A 15110-nucleotide genomic window follows, 5' to 3' on the forward strand; every position below is an offset into this window, starting at 1 on the left:
ACGTAGATGGTAAGGTCTAGGAAGTCCAAATGATCATTATGTGCCTCAAAAGTAAACCTTAGACAGGGGTCTTTGGTGTTCATCCAGTCATGAAATGTTTGTAAATTGGTTTTGGTACCTTCCCAGAGCATGATGACATCATCTATATACCTTTTCCAGAAAAGGATTCTTGGAAGGAAGGGATTGGTATCATTAAGGATGTATGTACTCTCAAAATTGCTCACATAGAGCCCTGCCACACTGGGAGCAAAGGTACTTCCCATGGAAGTACCGTGGCATTGTTGGTATAGAGTATCCTCGTATTCAAAAAAGTTCTCAGTTAGGGCCAGTCTGCAGCATTCTAGGACGAAGTGTCTAGGCGTATGGTATGGCCATTCGTCTCGAAACAGTAGATCTTCTAGAGTGTCTAAGGTGGCTTGTTGAGGTAGGCTCGTATAAAGACTTTCAATATCGAGTCCTACCAACAGCATAGTTTCACTGGAGAAACTTCTGTCCGTGAGATGATTCAGAAGATCGCGTGTATCTTTAAGGTAGGTGGGTGTCTTTTGAACCATAGGTTTGAGAAATTGGTCAGCAAACTGGGAGAGGGGTTCCAGAACTGAGCCGATCCCAGACACTATGGGGCGGCCAGGTGGAGGTTTTCTTGCCTTGTGCACTTTTGGCAGCGAATAAAAGTATGGTATACGTGGAGAAGTGGTACGTAGAAAGGAAGCCTCGTTCTTAGAGATCCACCTATTTGTCTCTGCTTCCTCAACCATTAGATTGATGGTTCGCTGCAGTCTGAGTGTGGGATCTTCTGTTATTATCTTGTAGAATTTATCATCGGATAGAAGCTCTTGACATTGTGTATGGTAACCTTCTTTGTTGAGGATGACAATGCCTCCGCCTTTATCGGCGGGTTTGATAATGATGTCAGGGTGCGCTTTCAGTTCTTCCAAAGCCTTCTTCTCTTTGTTTGTTGTATTCATAAATGGTTTTGTAGCTGTCTCGCCAAGTTGATTGATTTCCTTCCTGACTGCTTGCTCGAAGGTTTGAATCTCAACTGGGACTTGATGTTGTGCTGGACAGAATGTTGACTTGGGTCTCAAAGAGGTGTCTCCTTTGGTAGTATTATCTTCCTTGCCCTGAAAGAAAGCTTTAAGTTTTAATGTTCTGCAAAAATGGGCCACTTCACTCTGTAGTTTAAAAATGTCCAGTGGTGGAGTGGGGACGAAGCCAAGGCCTTTGTTTAGTACCGATTCTTGCTCTTCTGTTAATGGAATGCCAGAGATGTTGAAGATTAGTGAGTCGTGCTCGTGCTGGGTTTGTCTTTGTTCAAGTTGGACATACTCCTTGTTAGTATTTGCCTTTCTTGGTCTAACCAAGTCACACCTCTCCTCCTCCCTCTCTGGTTGGACCGGCCTCTCCCTAAAAAAGGCGGTGGTTGTTGAGGGAAGGGGCCCATATAGGGACCTAATGGAGGTGGTATTGTTTGATACGGATTCATCCATCCTTGGTAGTTTTGAGCAAATGGATGGAAAAGAGGTGGTGGATGTTCCCCAAATGTTTGGTTGCGCCAGGTGTTCGGTCTTCGTCTTTGTTGACGTCGGTTGGAGCCTCTAAAATTACGTTGTTGGGTGGTATCTTCTCCACTGTAATCTGAGTTGTTGGAAGAGTTGGCACTGGAGTCGTTGTCGGATTGATAGTTGGGTGCTACAAAATCGTCTCTACTGTATGGATGCATTTTCTCTGTGGAAAAGCGTTTCAGATCTTTACTCAGTTTTTGAATTTTGTTTTGTGTCAGATATTCCTTCGTCTCGTTCATGTCCCGGTTGATCTCTTCTAGTTTTTTCTTGTACACTGTGATGTGTACCATATTTTTGAGTTTTGCCTCAGTCAGTTGAATCTTGATCGTGAGTGCCTCAGTTAGTCTTGTCGCGGTTTTGATTATGAGGACGAGATAATCCCTGGTGCACTTCCATGAGATGGCCGACCAGTCTTTTCTAAAGGCCAAATCTTGTAGAAAAATTCTCGGAGCATTGTGAACCCAGAGGCCTCTGGGTGCAGCGTTTGCGCGTAGGTACTCTGTCATGATGACACCATGAATAGCAGTTTTTACCTGTTCTTTCTTGTCTTCTGATAAAGTTTCCCAGTCGCTGTTCTGAGCTAGGGTTTGCGTTAGGTCTCCATCTTGTAAGAAAGATGAGGGGGCAGCAAGGATGGCGTTGATTTCGTCTAAAGAGTAACTTAAGCCTAAGTTCTCTGCCATCTTCAGTAAAGGGGAGGGATTCAGTAAGATCGAGGTATTTGATAACCTAGATCTGGTTATTCCTGGTTAATACAGGAATATAGGAAAAAATTCCCACAGCTGTGCGCTGCTACATATGATATAATCAGAGTAGGGAAAGAGAAGCTGTGATCCGACCGTCTTCCGGCTAGTCATAGATAATCAAAGGAGGAGGGATCACTAGTTACTGGCACCAGGGTTCAGGTGGTTGTCTCTGGTATAGGTAAAAAACCCTCAATCACGTCAAGAGTATGTTGGGGCGGTATATCTTGATTCTCCGCCGTTAAATACGTGATAGCATCATCATTGGGTTGATTCCATGCATCCTCCGCCCGGAGGGAACCACTGAGTTTTCCAGCAGTGATCAGGGAAAAAAATGATAAAATAAGAAAGTGAGGAGTGCTCAAGTGAGTGATAAAAAGGAGTTGTTCCTCATGCTACCTATAAAAAACTTTATTCTGATAGGTGCTGGGGAGACGTTAAAAAGAGATAAAGTTGCAGGTAGGATGAGTTATGGACCCTCTGCAACTTTAAACGTGGTGATTGGTCGACATGTTTCAGCTCATTCAAAGCCCTAAGGTCAGGGAGCTTTCTTCAGGACCACAGGTGAATAATGTGAAGTACATCAATTAGAAGTTCCAAGGTAGATTCAGATGGACTTCAACAGGACTAATACCTATATACAGAGAAAAAACCTTAATGAGGGTAGATAAGGTGCCAAAATGGAGTTTTTTTTAAAAAAGGGAAGAATATAAAAGCAAATATAAATGGCAAGTCTTTATATACTTATTGGTATACATTTTGATCTGCAAGTGAGGTTGCGAACCATCGCTCTTACTTAAGAGAATAAACAGCAATGCCCCTAGGAGACAACGACTGGTGAAAGATAATTCAAACATACAACAATTCTTCAGACATACATGTAGAATCAATATATATATAGCGATAGTGGTGAAGACTGCTCGTAATGTACGTGTGTTCAATTCGCAATTAAACTGTTTAGCCATACCTATTGGGAGTTCCTTCGGTCTAACATTTGAAGTTGTAAACATGCGAGAGAATTTAGATAGGGCGCGCTATTTGAAGAAATGTATCAATTGTGCCTCTAATATAGAGATAGCGTGCAATATTCACTGAAAAATACCTGAATGTTTCAAAGTACGAACTCCGTACGAAGATACAAGGCTGCGTTAATACTAGACAGTGAAAGAAAAGAAAAACAAACATTACAAGGGGGAAACCCCAGGTTAACGTTACGTGTCTTCCAAAGGCTGCAGAGGTGGAGGTCTCCGTACCGCATGGTCCGCTACGACTTGTGCTGACTCTAGTTTCCTGTATGCGTGCGTAGGCATAGGGGTGTGTCTTAAATAGTTGGTAACATAGAGACAGTGAAAGGACTATAGAGGGCCGGTTTGTAGCCTAGAAAACTTTATTAGGTTGTTGTCTACGGTTGCCGTGACCAGAGTACTAATCAGCGTATCAGCTCGATTTCGTCTGTTGCGTGGTTTAGGGTGAAGTTTCTTGACAGATAAGGGGGCAAGGTTGTTCCAATGCCAAAGTGGTGGTTACTAAGAGCTGGTGTGCCCTACATAGTTAATAATCTAGAAAAGGGACTGGAGCGGGCCATCGCCTGGAAAGATTTTTATTTAGCCATAAATAGAGTGTAAGCACTAAGTAGCGCATACGATTCATTTCGTCTGTTGCTGGCTTATGTGCGAGGTGTCTTGACAGATAACGAAGGTACAGTTGTTGGCATGCCAAAATGGTGATTGGTAAAAGCTGAAGTGTCAATGAGGAGCTAGATGGTGTCACATTAAGGAGACAAATATGGCTGGTGGAGATTTCTGTCTACACGCTCAACCATGGGACATCATCATTCAGTCCTATGGTGTTGGTCTTGAGGCGATGGACCCATCGCTGTTCTTTCTGGAAGAGTAATTTTTCTGCATTTGATGTTTTTAATACCAGTGTTTCAAGGACTATCCAGCTGAGCTCTTTGACTGTGTGTGGATGTTCAATGTAGTGTGAGCTCAATTTGGTAGTTCCTCTACCACATTTGATGTTACTGCGATGTTCGCATATTCTTTGCTTAATCTTCCGGCAGGTCATTCCAATGTATCGGAGATGACATGGGCAGGTAATCATGTAGATTACATGTGTCGTGTTGCAGTTAGAATGTTGTCTCATCGTCCAGGTCAGTTTGGGTGATAGGATCACACTCTTAGTGATTGCAGTCAGGGAACACACAGAGCAATTGCCACATGGGAAGTGGCCTGTTACTGGGGGTAGGGACCACAGAGTGCTCTGACTTGGATTCAGTTTTACGTCAGGTGGACGTGTGTGTACCAGGATATCTTTGTAGTTTCGAGTTCGTCTATTGGCAAACATGGGTTTTGGCCAAGTGAGATTTCCAGACGTAATGATGCGCCAATTTTTGTTGATAATTTTCTTTACAGAGTTTGTAACAGGACTGTAGGTGTTTTCTGTGGCCTGTGACTTGGCATTGTCCAGCTGGGTGCATGGGGCATGGTGGCGCCAGTGGCATGTGCGTGTTCATGGAGTGTGGTTGAGTCATGCGATAGCTTGAGGTGGTTGCGTGCATGATTGTGAGTTTGGTTGTGGATGATGTTCCCCCATGTGAGGTGAGTTGTTTGTGTACTCACCCGGGTCTCAGAGTCCTTCTAATCCCTCCACTGCCACCACCGGCAGTATGGCCATCACCCTCTCCTCCCAGGGATGGTATTGTACGCGTCTGCGTAGCGGCCCTCCTCCAGTGACGTTGGCCTGGTTGTGGTCGTCGGTCATTTTGGCTCGGACCCTCCTCCGCAGATCGTACCACCTGGCTTGGCATTCATGCCTGGTCCTTCTGGTGACCGCAACAGCATTCACAGCATCGACAATCGTCTGCCACATGGCTGTTTTTTCTGAAATGTTGGTCGGTCTGACCAATGTTCCAAAGAGGTGTGGCTCGACTCTGAGGATTTCATCGACAAGGACCCCCAACTCTCGGCTAGTGAACTTTGGATTCTTGTTAGTGGCCATGGTGAGGGGTGTGGGTGTGCATGGTTGTGGGTGTGTGGGTGTGGTTGTGCAGGTGTGTGTGTGAATGTGATGAGGGGGTGTTTGTGAAGGTGGGTGTGTGAAGGTGTGCAAGTGTAAGGTGTAGTAAAGGTTCAAGTATGGTGCTGTAGGTTGTCTGTGGGGTCTGGCAGCAGTGAGTCTGTTGCAAAGGCTCGTGGTTTGTGTCTGTGGGCCCTTTTTATTGGTCCATTGGTGGGTGTGGCTGTGTTTGAAGTTTGGGTGGGTGTGTTATAAGGAGTGGTTGGGTTTTGGGCCTCTGTTTGGGATTTTGGCAGTTGCAGGTCAGTGAATGTGTTGTTTTTGTGCTTGTTGGACATGTTTTGTGGCTTTGTGCCATTCGAATGGTGTATTCTTGTGTTGTTTTGCTTTGTCCTGGTTGTGTACGTGCGTTTTTAGCGTGTGTACGGTGTGTACTTCGGGAATTTAGTTGTACAGTGCTGTCCTTGTGTCTGGCTTGGTACGACTCGTACATGCGCGATGTTGGGTGAAGGTGCTGGTGTTGGGGCTGGGGTGCGCTACGTACTTAGAATGTTGGGGTGGGGGTACGCTCCATACGTACGCGGGTGAGGGTACGGGTCGTACATACACGGTTGGGGTGGGGGTACGGTACGTACATACACGGTTGGGGTGGGGGTACGGTCCGTACATGCACTGTTGGGGTGGGGGTATGCTCCATACGTACGCGGGTGAGGGTACGGTACATACATACACGGTTGGGGTGGGGGTACACTCCATACGTACGCGGGTGAGGGTACGGGTCGTACATACACGGTTGGGGTGGGGGTACGCTCCATACGTACGTGGGTGAGGGTATGGGTTGTACATACACGGTTGGGGTGGGGGTACGGTACGTACATACACGGTTGGGGTGGGGGTACGGTCCATACATGCACTGTTGGGGTGGGGGTATGCTCCATACGTACGCGGGTGAGGGTACGCGTTGTACATACATGGTTGGGGTGGGGGTACGGTGCGTACATACACGGTTGGGGTGGGGGTACGCTCCATACGTACGTGGGTGAGGGTACGGGTCGTACATACACGGTTGGGGTGGGGGTACGGTACGTACATACACGGTTGGGGTGGGGGTACGGTCCGTACATGCACTGTTGGGGTGGGGGTACGCTCCATATGTACGCGGGTGAGGGTACGGGTCATACATACACGGTTGGGGTGGGGGTACGGTATGTACATACACGGTTGGGGTGGGGGTACGGTCTGTACATGCACTGTTGGGGTGGGGGTACGCTCCATACGTATGCGGGTGAGGGTATGGGTCATACATACACGGTTGGGGTGGGGGTACGGTATGTACATACACAGTTGGGGTGGGGGTACGCTCCATACGTACGCGGGTGAGGGTACGGGTCATACATACACGGTTGGGTTGGGGGTACGGTACGTACATGCACTGTTGGGGTGGGGGTACGCTCCATACGTACGCGGGTGAGGGTACGGGTCGTACATACACTGTTGGGGTGGGGGTACGGTACGTACATACACGGTTGGGGTGGGGGTACGGTCCGTACATGCACTGTTGGGGTGGGGGTACGCTCCATACGTACGCAGGTGAGGGTACGAGTCGTACATGCACAGTTGGGGTGGGGGTACGCTCCATATATTCACGGGTGGGGTACGTCTCGTACATACACGGGTGGGGATTCAACTCGTACATGGGAGGGCTGGGGGGAGTGTTGGGCGCGTATGCGGGCACATGTCTCCATGGTTGCTATGGGAGTTCGGTGCGGACAGTGTTTTTTCCATCCGGTTGTAACATCGGACGCACGGGATGGATCGTACTTCCGCGGTCGGACTTCACTTTTCACATTTGTACGGTAAATCGTCCGAGGACGTGTCGGACACATTTTCCGACCCGAGGACGTGTGGGGAATAATTCTCAATGCGATTCGTATGGACTTTTTCCCATGCGAATCATACTTGGCAGTTTGTACGGCACTTGTACGATTCGTACGGTAAAAAGACCGGATACGAGTCGTACGGGGATTTTTTTTACAGGATCGTGATCGGCACCTTTGTGTTGTTGTTGTTAATTTGTTTGTTTTTCATTGTGGAAGTATTAATGTTTACCCCTCCACTCTCCAACACTTTCCCGACTGTCGCACAAACTAGAGTGGGAATAGTAATTTTTACCCCTCCGCTATCCAACACTTTCCCTACTGTTGCACTCACTGGAGTGGGAATAGTATTTTATACCCATGTAAAATCCAACACTTTCCCTACTGTTGCACTCACTTGAGTGGGAATAGAGATTTTTACCCCTCCGCTATCCAACACTTTCCCTACTGTTGCACCCACTTGAGTGGGAATAGTAATTTTTACCCATCCGCTATCCAATACTTTCCCTACTGTTGCACCTACTGGAGTGGGAATAATCATTTTTTACCTCTCCGCTATCCAACACTTTCCCTACTGTTGCACCCACTGGAGTGGGAATAGTAATTGTTACATCTCCGCTATCCAACATTTTTCCTACTGTTGCACCCACTTGAGTGGGAATAGTAATTTTTACCCATCCCCTATCCAATACTTTCCCTACTGTTGCACCTACTGGAGTGGGAATAATCATTTTTTACCTCTCCGCTATGCAACACTTTCCCTACTGTTGCACCCACTGGAGTGGGAATAGTAATTGTTACCCCTCCGCTATCCAACATTTTTCCTACTGTTGCACCCACTGGAGTGGGAATATTACATTTTACCCCTCTGCTATCCAACACTTTCCCTACTGTTGCACTCGGCAGAGTGGGAATAGTAGATTGTACCCCTTCGCTATCCAACATTTTCTTTACTATTGTACTTACTGGAGTGGGAATATTAACTTTTGCCCCTCCGCTTTCCAACACTTTCCCTACTGTTGCACTCACTGGATTTGGAATAGTAAGTTTTACCCCTCCGCTATCCAACACTTTCCCTACTGTTGCTCCCACTGGAGTGGTAATAGTAATTTTTACCCCTCCGCTATCCAACACTTTCTCTGCCGTTGCACTCACTGGAGTAGGAATAGTAATTTTTACCCCTCCGCTATCCAGGAATTTCCCTACTGTTGCACTCAATGGAGTGCAACATTTAATTTTAAAGACTTAATTATTTTAATGTTTTAATTCATAATATCATTTTTTTAATAAGATTTTATGTTCTAGGTGTATGTAAATATATATATTTATTTGTAAATTATAAAATAAATTAAAATTAAACGTTTATTAATTGTTTTAAAGGAAATAGATCTATCTATATGACATTTTATATATGTATCATTAAATATTTCAAAAATAACATTTATTTTATTATATTTGTTAAAATGTATATTCAATTCAAATACATTTTTAAATGTTGATTTTATTATTTAATATATGTAACATTAATTTTTATTTTTATTAAAAAAATATATTTTGTACATCTATATTTTTCCATCAATATTTTTGTTTTGATATTTTTGTACTTACAATTTTAAATATAGGATGTCGATATTTTTAACATCGATATTTTTGCATCGATATTTGTGTATGAGGATATTTTGGCATCCATCTTCCTCCATCATGATTTTTTCATGAAAACTGCGAATCTGCAGGCCCTGCACATGCGCATTCCTCACGAGAAATGCATGGGCGCCCGCGCATGTGCAGTTTTCATGAGGAAGAGGGACGCTGCAGATAAGGTAAGGAGTTTGTATAGTCTTTAAATTGCTTTTTTTAAACAGAAACAACATTGTTAATAGCGCGGGTGGGAGGCCAACTCCGCTCCACCGCAAATGTGTGGAGATTTGCCTGCTCCGCCTACTTCGTGGAATGCGGAGCATGCAAAATTCCACACATTCCGTGGGCGAAATGGAGTTGTCCGCCCACCCCTAATTTTCCCTAACGATATTTAACTCTTCGATATTTTTTCAATCGATATTTCTGACCCACGATATTTTTACCTCGATATTTGTGTAAATCAATATTTGTAAATCAATATTTTGGCTCTGCACCGGGCCCTCACACACCCGGCTGGGTGTCATGCTTCATCATAGGGCATGCTCCTTGTCAGGCCGGAGCTGAATGCCTGACGGGCACCCTATGAGGGGTTCTTTGCGGGAGATCTTTTGACCCCAGACCATTGGGTGCAGTGTGGGTATGGGGCCTAGTGGTGTAGATGTGAGTGGCAAGTGTGGAGGAATGATGTGGGGAAGGCAAAAAATGGTCTCAGTGGTGCTCCAAATCCAATTCATCAGCGAGCCAACTGGTTCCACGTAAAAACAACAACGGTGGGGGCGTGACTAGCAGCCGTCGGACATGGTCGCACTCTAGCGGTGCTCCGGAGCCCTCGCCGCCTATCCTCCATATATCCACCCAATATCCTGTGATTTACCCCCTGGCGGAGTGGGGTCCCGGCCCCGGAGTCTGGTGGCGACAAGCGTAGTTAAAATCTTGTCGACAATGAAGTAAACTCACCAGAATATCTCCGACACGGCCGGAGATCCAAGACTGAAGATGGCGGTGCACCCTCACTCCACTGTTTAACGGTGTGGTAACAGAGAGGTGCATATAAGCATGGACCCGGCAGCGGAACCGGCTATAGACAGCGGCTCACCATGCAGGTGATCGACGTTTCGGCAAACAGCTTTATAACGCAGCATTCGCCTATCCTGACGCATGCCCAGGGAAGTGGGAATCAGCCACCGGGCGCCAAAGCAGCTGACCGGCTGTTCTTTCAACAGAGGCCCCGGCTTCACGGGCCTTGTGGGCAGCAGGGTTGATCGGCCAGAAATCACTGCGGCGGAGGCCTGAATCTACATGCCCACCAGTGGATCCAGTAGAAGCAATTTGAAACTAGTCAACGGGATATTTTTCCCAGTTTGTAGGTACTAGTTTCTGTCGATAGTTCCTCTCAACATGAGGAATAGAAAAACTGGCTAATGGGAATCAATGACTATGAAGCAAACTCCTTTATCTCCTGCAATAATGAGCCAGGGTGACAGACACCCTCGCAAAGGATTTTCTAATGAGCAAAAGAGACTGGCAACACTGGTGTTCAGAATCTTCTAAAAATACATAAAGACTCAAATGAATGTTAAAACCTGACAAGTAAAATGCATTTTGTTAAATGCAACTACTAGGGTGCATGGTAGCCACACTAGTGATTATCACCTGACACTGTGGGGCATAAGCACAAGCCCATATCCCCACGGAAAGGTCACTTTTGTGATGTTTCCGTGCGATAGGGGCTTTGCCATATTTATGAGGCAGCGTTAAGCAACTTAATGTGGCTTACCAGGGACAACCTGATCTTAGCTTGGCAAACGAGGAGAAATGCTTTATTTCACCTCTTTTTTGCTGTTTCTAGGCGTGCTGTATAGTGCAGCGCAGATGGAAAAAGCAAAACGCCTTGGATTTTTTATGTGTAGGAAGGTGACCCTTCCTGCACATAAATAATCCTTAAATCCTGAAATTCTTTCAATCCTCAACATTTTTTACCTTCCATGTGTGCTGCATTAAGCAGCACACATAGAAGTGACAAAATGGCATTTCAGGATTGTTTATGTGCAGGAAGGGACACCTTCCTACACATAAACAATCTTCTCCTGCATGCAGTCACCCTTGCACTATGGTGCAAGGGTGCCTGTGTTGGCGCTAAGTTGTTAAACTTAGCACCATTGCAGGGGGAAACGCAAGGCTGCACCACATTCTTGTAAATATGGTGCAGCCTTGCAATTCAGAAATGGCGGAGTGAGGCTTTAAGCCATGACAAATGTATGACGTTACTGCGCATACATTCACCACACATGGCTTTACAACGTGGTCATTACAAACACCACGTTGTTACCACGCGTGCCATTACATCGCAAGTCGTAACAGCGACTTGCTGTAGGGGGCGCCCTGGACTTAGGAACAGTATTAATTACTATTCCTACTCCAGTTTGTGCAACAGCAGGGAAGGTGTTGGATTTAGAATCCAACACATTCCCTGGTGTTGCACGCCTCCTACAGCAAGTTGTTGTTACAGCTTGTGAGGTAATGGCACACGTGGTAACAACGTTGTAAGGCCATGCGTTGTGGAAACAGCATTGTCCACACTGTTTCCCAGCCATGATTTCTTTGTAAATACCCTCCTGTGTGATATCAAGGATAGCTGACCTTTCCTCTCAGGTGTGCTAACCCTTCACTTAGGGTTTATAATCACCATCCATAAAATTCTCTGGCTGCTCCCACAAGTAGCCTTCCAGTGACACACCAGCTCTGTGTGAAAAGGCCTCACTGGACTTATTCAGCTCCAGCACCTTCCACAGGTCCCTTATGAAAGAGGCAAATGGGGTTCTACTCAAGGGCGTAGCTACCGCTGGTGCAGCAGGTGCAGTGGGACTGGGGCCCAGAGCCCTGATAATTGCTGTGTTTTACTTTCCGTATCCCAGTTGAGTGGTCATCTTCTTTGCATGAATCAAGGCCTATTGCATCCTTGCGATGCTACTGCTTCTACCCCCACTTGTTGGGTTGTAAAAGACAGCCATAAACAAAATGGTGCCTTGGGCGTCCTCCATACTATTGAGTTTCGGTGCCACTGCACTACGGCCAGCTGTTGCCATGCTCACTTTCACTTCTGCTCGAGACCTCTCTACCTCAAATACTGAGCATGGATTTGTTTCAAGATACATGTTTTTCTGTTTTGCTTTTCAGAGCCTGTTAATCGACAAGTTTGGCAGAAAAGTGCTGCTGCTGTCTTCTATGGGGTTGATGGGCACCTCTCTGGCTCTCCTCACTGTGACTCTCTCTATGCAGGTAAGTGGGCCCTGCTTGTAGCCCTCAATCTCTTCGCAAAGGTCCTTCTTAGTCATACATCTAAATCCTGCATGGTCCTGTAGAATGGTGATGGTGGGGGGGGGGGGGGGGGTAGCGTAAGTCCTAGAGGTCGGATTTTCATGCTAACCTTTGACTATATAAAGGTGCCCCCTTTAGATTAATTGTTTATAATATATATCTTAGGTGGGTATTCCTGAAAATCCGGTATAGATCCGGTCCTCCTTGATCGACATTGTGCACCCATGCACCACAGACAAGGCTTACACAAACAGCACCCATTATTCGCCTGGCTACTGCTAAACGTTGGTCTGCGTAAGTTCAGCAGACTTATGTTTTTTATTCCACTTGACAATGTCCATAAAACATATTCTTAGGTAATAACCCAAATGTGGAAATAGTGAGTTTTTTTTTCATTAGATGCTATCAATGAAGAAAAATGCAGCTCCTTGCACGATCCATATCTTCAAAACAATTCAAGAAACATCTCAAAGTAGCTGTGTTTAAGTGAGTTTTAGATCATGGCTGCTGGTCATTACTGTGAGATATAAGGGCGGCTCTGGAGGATACATTTGTTCAGTGATTGCCTAAGGGAGATTTCAAAACCTCCTGTACAGTGAGTGAGTGAGCTCCATGCTTGGTTTGCTTTGTTGAATTACCTGTGCATTCAAGGTTTGATTGAGCTTTTTAACTCCCCATTCAGTGAGTGTGTAAGTAACCTCTATGACCTTGGATCTTTTGCTGGATCACCTTGTGCACACAGTATTTGAATGACCTTTGGAGTACACACGTTTAGTGAGCGAATGAGGTCAATGCTTGGGATGCTTGCCGAATCACTTTGTACATTCAAGGTTTGAGTGATCTTTTTAATCAGTGTTTGAGTGGGCTCTAGGCTTGGAATATTTTGCCAGGCCACCTTTTGCACTCCATATTTGAGGAAACTTGTAGTACTCCATGTTAAGTGAGTGAGTGAGCTCCAAGCTTGGTATGCTTTGTCAGCTCACCTTGTGAACTCTGCATTTGAGTGAGCTTTTTAATATACCACTCAGTGAGTGTTTGAGTGACCTCTAGACTTGTTTTTTTTTTGCTGAATCACCTTATGTACACAGTATTTGAATGAGCTTTTGGGTACCCATGTTTAGTCAGTGTGTTCAAGGCTTGGGGTGCTTTGCCAGACCACCTCCTGCATTCAAGGTTTAAGTGAGCTTTTTAATACCCTGTTTGGTCAGTTTCTGAGTGAGCTCTAGGCTTGGAAATGTTTGCCAGATCCCCTTTCGCACTCTTTATTTGAGGGAGCTTTACAGTACCCTATGCTTAGTGAGTAAGTAAGCTCTAGGTTTGGTATGCTTTGTCGGCTTACCTTGTGTACTCAACCTTCGAGTGAGCTTTATAAAATCCAATTCAGTGAGTGTTTGAGTGACTTCCAGGTATGGTATTTTTTGCTGAATCACTGCATGCACTCAGAATTTGAATCCATTTAGGAGTACCCATATTTAGTGAGTGACTGTGCTCCAGGCTTTGCCCGATCATGTTGTACATTCAGTGTTTGAGGGAGCTTTTTAATACCTTATTCAGTCTGGGTTTGACTGAGCTCTAGGCTTGCGATGTTTTGCTAGATCCCCTGTTGCACTCTGTATTTGAGGGAACATTTCAGTACTCCATATTTAGTGAGTGTGCTCCAGGTTTGGTGTGCTTTGTCAACTCACCTCTAGGCTTGGAAGATTTGCCGAGGTCTGAAAAACTCTGCTGCGCATAGCAGACATTTTTCCCTTGCTCGCGTTCATCAACATCAAGTTGGTGAGTGCGAACGAGAAAAATCTGCCTACCAGCGAGATGTTTTCTCATTCAAGATCGTCAACATCAAATTGACGAGCGTGGAAAATCAAACTCCCAGTCAGATTTCTCAACGCGGGCAGTCAGATTTCTCATTGTGAGTTGTTGCGTATGCTCGCGACTGCTCACGTTGAGAAACCACCCGCTCACGTTGAGAAAGCTGCCGCTTGAGTATAAATCTACTCGAGCGGCAGAAAGGAAGCAGCACCCGCTTGTACTGTGCATGATGCCGTTCGTGATGATTGCACAGAGCGGACAAACACCTGGCACTGAAAATCACTGTGAACGTTATTTAGTTAAAGAAACTCCGCAGCTCCGCATAGTGCGGCAGAGTTTTTGCACTTCGCAGAGTTCTGGCCCAGGGTTTTCCTAGAGGTAGGAGGGAACCAGGGAAATACTTTTTTAATAGCCTCATTGTGGGGAAACAAATGCCACATGTGGCATTAACTTGATTGTGCATGGATAATGTTTGGTCGATTTTTACTCCCAGATTTCTTATGACTTGCTTGGGAGAAGGGGCTGAGGTGAGATCAGAGGGCCACCAGCTGACCAGAGCTCGTGAGCTTTACCTAATAACACAACCTCCTATTTCTCACTATTTATTTGAAGGAAGTACTTCTCCATCCAGTCTGCAATGTTCCTCATGAGTGCGCATGTTGGTCCTTCACCTTGTCTAGTTCAGAACTGAAAGAAATGAGCAGCTGAGTGTTCTCAGCATATGACACGATCTCCACCCCTCAAGTTCTCACAACTAGTGGCGGATGTGCCACATAGATGTTAAAAAGAGGTGGGTCCATGCAGAAACACTTTGGGACCCCTTTGTTGGTAGGTATCCTTGACCTAAATGGACCCAAACAAACGTGTTGGGTACAGTTGCTAACATACTCCCTCAGCCAAAGTACCTGCTTCATGTAGTCTGTGGATAATAATGAAGTGGGAGACCATGCCGAACGCTTCAGACAAATCCAGCAATAGTGACATCACTGTGGTCCTGGATCTAGAGAGAGTCGGATGTTATCGGTGACTGCCAACAATGCCTTCACAGTACCTTGCATAGTTCAAAAACCCGATTGCGAGGGGTCTAGGATCTTGTATTTTTCTAGAAAAGATGTTAGTTGTTTGTTAATCTGGCTTTCTAG

General features: G+C 45.7%; 1 protein-coding gene across 3 annotated transcripts in view; it reads left to right on the top strand.

The window, feature by feature from the left end:
• Window positions 1-15110, top strand: part of LOC146783420 (solute carrier family 2, facilitated glucose transporter member 11-like) — a 617692-nt gene that overhangs the window by 437228 nt on the left and 165354 nt on the right. For all 3 annotated transcript variants that reach the window (XM_085636133.1, XM_085636132.1, XM_085636134.1), the window contains one exon: window positions 12019-12120. In XM_085636133.1, the coding sequence (XP_085492259.1) occupies window positions 12019-12120 (102 nt within the window). The remainder of the gene's footprint in view (window positions 1-12018; window positions 12121-15110) is intronic.

This window comes from Triturus cristatus, chromosome 11 (genome assembly GCF_964204655.1).
Source record: "Triturus cristatus chromosome 11, aTriCri1.1, whole genome shotgun sequence".
Classification (NCBI taxonomy): domain Eukaryota; kingdom Metazoa; phylum Chordata; class Amphibia; order Caudata; family Salamandridae; genus Triturus; species Triturus cristatus.